Source organism: Labrus mixtus, chromosome 24 (genome assembly GCF_963584025.1).
Source record: "Labrus mixtus chromosome 24, fLabMix1.1, whole genome shotgun sequence".
In the NCBI taxonomy this organism is placed as follows: domain Eukaryota; kingdom Metazoa; phylum Chordata; class Actinopteri; order Labriformes; family Labridae; genus Labrus; species Labrus mixtus.
Window position 1 is genome coordinate 8,604,158 of NC_083635.1, and position 7,834 is coordinate 8,611,991.

Sequence of the window (7,834 nt, forward strand, 5' to 3'; positions counted from 1 at the left end):
GTGAATACAAAACCGACACAATGCATACGACTTGGTATAATTTGTCAGTCCCTTACATTACGAAGGGTTGTGTACAGTTGATGCAATATAATGCATGCCTCAACACCCTCGTATCCCTTGAAACCAAAAGGAATTAACACATTTTTGCGAAGAACCACTCAGGCTAAAACTACTAAGAAAAGAGGGAGGGATGTTCATAGAATGCTGCCATTGGACGGCGCCATTTTCCCCTCCTATGTAAGGGACATACAAGTAGTATTGATCCATTTATCAAGTGTGAACTCAACTGAACAGTGTAGAAACACAAAGGCCACCAATGGTATCCTCTGCTGTCCCGTTTGTTTAGTGTGTTCATACCAAGCACTCTCTACTCCTTGACAAAATAGAGTTTATGTTTATTCACCTGTAGACATTAAGAACCTTGATTCATTGTATCCACCGCTCACCCTCTTTCCTGTTTACATTTGAAAAGGGTGACACAAAAAAAACTGAGGAAGATGGTGCTCACTCATAGGTCATAAGAGAATGAGTCAACCTCCAAGCCTCAGAGAAATTACGCCCTCTGTGTTCCAGTCAACCCCCTCGAAAACAGACATCATACTGGTCTGTCGGTGGGTCGTTCATATTCACAACCAGGCCCATTAAACTTAATGAGGACTATAATCAAACTACAGCCTGTGCAGACTCACATTCGTAAATCCAGAGCCTCTCCCTGGAGGGCAGCTGTACTGGAACACACTACAGAGGTCATCCTTACAATTACAAGGAATGTTTGGCTCCAAACAGCAACTCCTTAATTGTTTTTTTGTTGTTGCTGTTTGTCAAATGTAATGCAGACCATTCAGAGAACAACCCATGCAAAAAGTAAGTCCACATGAATGTTTTGTGCTGTGCTCTTTCTATTCTTGTATTATTGCTTGGTAAAGTCTTTCAATAGTTGGATTGGTTAGCATCTATGAATACATCAAAAACAAGAAGCCTGGCTCACTGCAGCTATGGCTTTAAGAAAACTGTGAACAGATCCAAGTCAGAAACAATGACTGTGAGCCAAGAAAATGCGTCCGCCCTGACTCACAGTTTCAGTGTTTTGACGGCTCTTCCACCAGCGTTATAACGTTTTATAATTGACTCCTTCATCTACATTCTGATTGACTAGCTCTGCACTCCCACACCAGGATTCCTTTATTTTTTTGTTTAAACCCAAAAACGAGATTTGTGAGACCTTGCAAACCTTGGCTGAACCGTCCGAGGCGGTGCACGAGTAAAGTTTTCAGTGTGTATTCTTGTGTTCAAGAATTCCAAAGATGTCAAACCATCAAGGTCTTGTTCCTCCGACGCAGCCTCCTCACTTTGAGGGATCTCGGGGAGGAAATCAGGGAGGAAAGGCAGAATGGATAGCTGTTTGGTTCACAAGTTCAACAACTTTCTGTTTCATAGAGCATGATACTGAAATGATACTGACACAGGGAATCTTACAGATTTCAAATTTAAAGTGTAAAACTGCTTTTACATTGATTTATGTGAGACGATTTGTTGCTTGACCTGAACTCAGTCTTTGTCTGTCAAGCTTATTTTGTGTTAACAAAGGGAATGTGAATCTAAAGTAAACTAGAACACAGTAGAGAATATGGAGATTTGTCATTTTATGTGGCTTTTGTAATGGACTCAGTTATTGACAGAAAAATAAACTTTAAAGAAAGAAACACTGAAGCAAATAACTGATTACCTATATGCTAAACATTTTAGACTACATATTCAATGAAAATGGAAAGGTAGGATGTGATACGTTACGATACGTTATGATAGATTACGATAAGGTATGATACGATAAATTACCTTACGATGTGTTAGGATGTGTGACGATACGTTACGATATAATACCTTACGATGAGTTACGTTGCGATAAGTTACGATAAGTTAGATTACAATAGGTAACGTTACAATGTGTTAGGATGCATCACAATACGTTACGATAAGTTACCTTACGATAAGCAACCATGTGCTACGGTACAATACGTTACCATATGTTAAGATGTTACAATACATTACGATGCGTTATGATGTGTCACGGTACGTTACGATACACGTTACATTACATACGATATGATATGTTACAATAAGATTTAAAAATATGTTACTATTGGATACAATGAAGATGTGATACAAAGCTTTATTGTCATTTTGCTAATTTGCAATACAGCAATACAACTAAATGACCAATTATCAATAATTCAAGGCTTTAAGTTTATAAATATGAATTTTACAGGCATTAGTTTGCTTTTGTAACATATTTTCAGATCATTCATAATCCAACAATGGCGGATAAATCATTGCAGACCCCATGGCAACCTCAGAACAGCCATTTTAAATTTAATAACAGCGCTTTTCATCAACAGCTTCAGCATCTAAACATCCTCTCGTCTTCAGCCAAAAATCCTCCCAAAGCACTGAAAAGATGCAAAGTTCAAATAAACAGATTTGTTACAGTTTTCTATACTAAAACCATGTGTTGTCGTTATAAACACTTTAATGTGGTCCGCTTCTGTTAAAAAAAAGAAAGAAAGAAAAATAAATCTTAACTGTTGGCTCCTGGCAGGGAGCCATGACCTGTGTCAATGCCCCATCTTCCACGGTTCATGGCGTAAGCAATTGCAAACATGTGCAGCAGCTCAAGCTGGAGTGTTTCAGCAAACACAGAGTTTGAATCAGAATGCATGCTATCTGATTAATGACGCATTACGCCAGCAGTTTGAAAAATGGTATTACAGTATGAGCAAGTTTCAACACAAATGTTTTTAATGAGATTTTTCACATACCGTGTGGAGGAATATGGAAATAAATCACACTAATGTTACACAGGAAATCTCACAAAACAGCCAACAACTGTCTCAGAAGGATTCTTCTAAGATATTGATACTTGTTTTGGGCTTTTAACATCGAAGAACTTTGTTCATTTTGCCTTTAAAGGAAACATTTTCTCGCTGTCTTGTCCCAGATCATGTTGATCCACATTTCTAGATGTTTCTAGGTACATCCATTTCTCCATTCAATAAGACAGCCCCTCAATTAAAGGAATCGAGCAGTTTGTTTTCCAAAATGCTAACACCTGCACGCTAATGAGCTAACAATGGAAATGCTCACACGCTGATGTTTAGCTAGCATATTGGATACCTCCTCCATCATCTTAGTTAACAATCTGTAATAAAAGTACAGATAAAAAACCGATGGAATCACCATTAGTTTGGCAGGTTTTTTGTTAAAAACCAAAACATTTGACAGGTTTAACCAGATTTTTGAGCTAGAGGAAGAGTCTGCAGAACACCCGAGTCATTGGGGTACATCCTCTTGGACTCTTGAAGGGCTCTACCAAATTTGAGATTCTAGATCCAAGGAGACCAACAGACTGAACGTATGACTAAGTTCAGCCAAGGGTCCAAGGATCGTGATATCGTCATGATTGTTGGCCACGTATCAAGTCATATCGTATCGCATCTTATCCTATCATAACGTATTGTATCCTATTGTATTTTTAGGTATTGGAACATATCGCATCATGACCCTGAAACTGCTTATACAACATTTGATTGACTCTGTGAATGCATTCAAGTTTCACATCCCAAGACTATAGTCTGAATCCAAGTCAATACCTTCTATTATTCATCGTTGTAAATGGTTGTGTAATGGTAGAGATTGTATTTGGGAATGGCTTACGACTCTCTCTCATAAAGTATGAGAGTCTAAAAATAGGCCGTACAATGTCAACATTCTGGCGCCCCATAAACAAGCAGGATTAAATGGGCAGACCACTGTTTCCTCTCCAAGCCTGTGTGTGAGTAATAGTAAGCTATTCTCTGGAAAGCAGAGGGACTGTTTCACAAGCTCAACTTACAAACTCCACCTTCTCTCTGTTTGAGCAAGACCTTGTGTTGACAATGATGCCCAACTTTAGAGTCGTCACTCCACACCAAGAACTACTTCCAGTCACCGACCCTCCAACTGTTGAAACAACACAGATTCGAACGACTGATGATTTGTTCTTCTTTTTTTTTTTACGTCATTGTTGCTTCAACATCAACAGCCTGGCCATGGAAACAGCTGTTAAGCCATCACGGCCAATATAACTGTCAGACCTTTTCTGTTCTGTGTAAACTACTGTATTACATCTCCACTTTGTCTCCGCTGCTCTCTTCAACTCGCCCTCTCTCTGTTCGTGTCTCCCGTCCTTAAAAAGGCATAGCATGAGACTTGATCTGCACAGGTTGCCCTCTACACGATGACACCCAAACACACACACCACCAAAAAGTACAAATTGGAGAATGTTGAATGGGATCTCTGATTTGATCGCCAGCAAAAGTTCGACCAACAATCAAAATCATCAGCCAATGATTCGCTAAGAAAGAGTTCTGTCAAGTTCAGTTGACTGTTTCTGTAGCGTAGAGTCCTTCCCTGCCCTCGTTGTTGAAGTAGAAGTAGCTTTGTGAAGTATTTTTGTGGCACTGGAGGCCTTTGTATCTAAAATAATCCTGATGATGTCATGAGGGTAACCCTAGAATTGGCTTGGAAACTACAGATCAATCCAACCAGTGGTGAAGAGTTTGAAAGCCACATTTTTTTCAAATAACGACAGTCAAAAAACCAAACCAACTTGGTGGTCGCCAAGGGTCCTTTGCAGGTGTCAACAATCTTTGAACCCAACTTTCAAGGCTTCTTGTGTAACCAGTGTTTGGAGATTAGGGCCGGCCAGGATTTCCATTTCCCTGCTCTGTATTGTTTACAGACTGACTATAGCAACGTGAGGAGCTTGAAATAAGTTGTAGATGGATTTGTTAGCACTCTATCGGTACATGCAGATATCTGTTGGCCAGTCAGTTTGTAGACTTAGCGATGTGGAACAGGTACTGCTGTGAAATAGTTATTTTGTGACGCTTTCAGAAAAGTATGTAGCAACTTCATCAATCTATGATCTGCTACACTGAGTGCATTCCTTACATGAAGTCTATTCACCCTCCATTATTATTTTTTACTTCACACCGAATCTCTCAGCAGACCTGAAACACTTTTTTTGGCGCCGTCTTTTTTACAAACACTCTGAGGTGCAATAACTTCACGGTCCAGGTTGCACTAATGACTCCAAACCCGATGGCCGGGTGTTATCCTCAGTGGGCCATAGCAGTAAAGGAGGGGGGGGGGGCATGGAAAACATACGTGTGACAGCGGTGGGAAAACTGTGCCGAGTGAGAGCTTCTCGACATCTCGACGGGAGGAAGCGAGGGGAGGAGAGGAGAGAGTGTGGAGATGTGCGTATCAGCGTGTGAGACTCAGAAACAGAAAGAGAGAGAGAGAGAGAGAGAGAGAGAGAGAGAGCGAGCGTGGAGCTGTTCTTCGGAAAGCTGTTCTTCGTAATCGGAAATGCTGGGAGAGCTGTTTGAGGGCTTCATGGTTTTGACCCCTGCGACCACTCGCAGTCGTGAGAACCGAGTCCGGGGGCCGTGTGTCCTGCAGACCCCTTGCGTCAGGACACACATGCCCCGCTGCAAACACACACACACACACACACACACACACACTTAATGCTCCGAGAACAAGGAAGAAGAAGTGGCAGGAAGGCCGCAAAACAAGCAGGAAAATCATCATGCTGGTTCATCTGTACATGTGGACTCGTGCCAACTATGCAGCCTATAAAGCCCCCCCCCGCTAAAAATAAGTTGCCCAAGTATGTTTTGTTAAGGATTTCATAGGCTGCCCTCCCCTCAATTCACACTCAATTTGACGCCTATATGAAGACAAAAGACGGCAACAGTAGGAGGACTTTCCGTGCACTTCATTGCACATTTTGTGCAATAAATGAATCCTTAATCTTCTTTAGCTTTCCCAGAAGTACTTTGGTAAAAGATGAGACTCTCAAAAGGAGGAATCCAGGTTAGCAAAGGTGAAGCCGTGCCTCCTCCCTCCCTCCCCGAGTTAATTACCCATGTGCCCTTGGGCAAGACGACTGCCCCACTTGTAGTGTACTGGTTTGATACTGAATGGATTCCAGGTGCAGATGTCACCGCGGGGTCAACAACACTCCCACTTCTAAAAGCTGTAAATTCTCCATCTACTGGCTGCATCAACACCTCTGCTTGCTATGGCCGAATGGACGCGTGCGACTATCTGTGTCGGGGATTCAAACCTTGAGTGTACCAGAATCCGATTTTAAACAGATGTTTCTCCTGGCCGAGGCTTGTAAGTTGAAGTAAATTGAGTGCAAAGTCTGCTGATTGCTTTTTGTAATTGTTCCAGGAGCTGAGAGTTAACTACAAACACTGACGCGGATCACCTGTGAGACGACGGAGCAAAATCCACAGAAGAAGAAAAGTTTAAAAAGCCTTTACCTCTGATTTCCACACCACATACGCGCGAGAGCTGCACGGCTGCGCTTTCCTCTGGAGCCACCTCCGCGGGGAGAACAGCGTGCCGGTGCTCCCGGACTGCGCCGCCGCGGGTCCCCGCACCAGAAAGGGTAAATCCCCGGCGGTATTCCGTTTCGCGCGCTTCCCGAAATCATAGTCGAAGCTGAAGTTGGAGGACGGGGAAACGTCCAGGGGGATCGACGGGGAGGAAATAGACGGCGATATGGGCTCTTTCAGCGTCGGGATCTTGGCGCGTAAAGACGCTTTCACAGCCAAGCGCTCCGAAGGCGCACCTGCGTCGGCGGACGGCGACGCTCCCTCGCCCCCGGTGCCGCAGTGTCTTATGATCGCGGGGTCCAAGCTCCGTGTTTGGCGCAGCCTCCGCTTGGTTATGGCTTTGGAGGCAGGAGAGGAGCAGGAGAAGACGCTGTTGAGGAGTCCTTGAGCGGCAGACATTGTCTCCGGATCTTTGGATTTCACATCAGCGCAGCGCAACGCATCTCTTTAAAGCTCCCATTCAGCTTTAAAAAAAAAAAAATTCAAGTGGAAGGTCCAAGTATGTGTTGGAAAAGAGCTGGAGTGTGCTGCATTTGGGCTGCAGATGCTGCGCAAAAGTTGAGAAGGATTCTTTTTTCCTTCCCTCTGCGCGTTGGGCATTCCCAAAGCAGAGTGGAGTGAGAAGACAGTTTGAGAGCGAAGAGTGAGCGTGCAAGAGTGGGAGGGGGGTTCAGGAAACTTGATATCAGTATCACCATACCATAATATTAACCAAAATCTAATTTGTTAAACACTTTGGATTAAGTTTCCATCATCCGAGTGAAGTTTGCATTTGAACAGGTTACTGTTTGTTTTTCATTTGCTCACTTTCATTCACCAAATTTCCTTCAGAAAAACCACAATTCTCTCCTTCATTTTCCTGAAAAATCTTGCACCACGTTGACTCTGTCACTCCACAGCATCATTTTTTCTGCATGGCTTTGCGATGCAAAAAAGAAATGTGGCACACGAGAAGTTTCTATGATTGATAAGTTCATTATCATTATGGAAGCAGACGGACACAATTAGACGGGGGCAGAAGGTCGGGCACTTCAGACAGACATGATTCAGCCGGGTGCTGGAAATAGGTTGATTAATCCGTGTCTCCCATTAATCCACTTCGCTGTCTGGGAACAATAATAGGCCTATCAGCGAAGCCTGCTGAGTGCTATTATTAGCCAAACAATAAGTGAGCCGCAGGATTAATCACTATTTGCCTTTCTTTATGCACCTGTGGCTACGGTCCAGCAGACACTTGTTTACACAGATGCTTTTGGAGGGGCTCTGTGAGAGAGAGAGAGAGAGAGAGAGACAGAGAGAGAGAGAGCAGGAGCATGTGTGGCCCAGTGTGTGAAAGTATGGGAAAACTGAACAGGGACAGCGGGGGTCTGGATAGGAGGGGGTG

The 7,834-nt window shown here is 43.2% G+C and overlaps 1 protein-coding gene across 2 annotated transcripts in view; it reads right to left on the reverse strand.

The window, feature by feature from the left end:
• LOC132959500 (rho GTPase-activating protein 6-like) overlaps positions 1-7,051 on the reverse strand; it is a 72,031-nt gene extending 64,980 nt beyond the window's left edge. For both annotated transcript variants that reach the window (XM_061032570.1, XM_061032568.1), the window contains exon 1: positions 6,376-7,051. In XM_061032570.1, coding sequence (XP_060888553.1) covers positions 6,376-6,849 — 474 coding nt within the window. In that variant the 5' untranslated portion in view covers positions 6,850-7,051. The remainder of the gene's footprint in view (positions 1-6,375) is intronic.
• Positions 7,052-7,834: the final 783 nt, after the last annotated feature.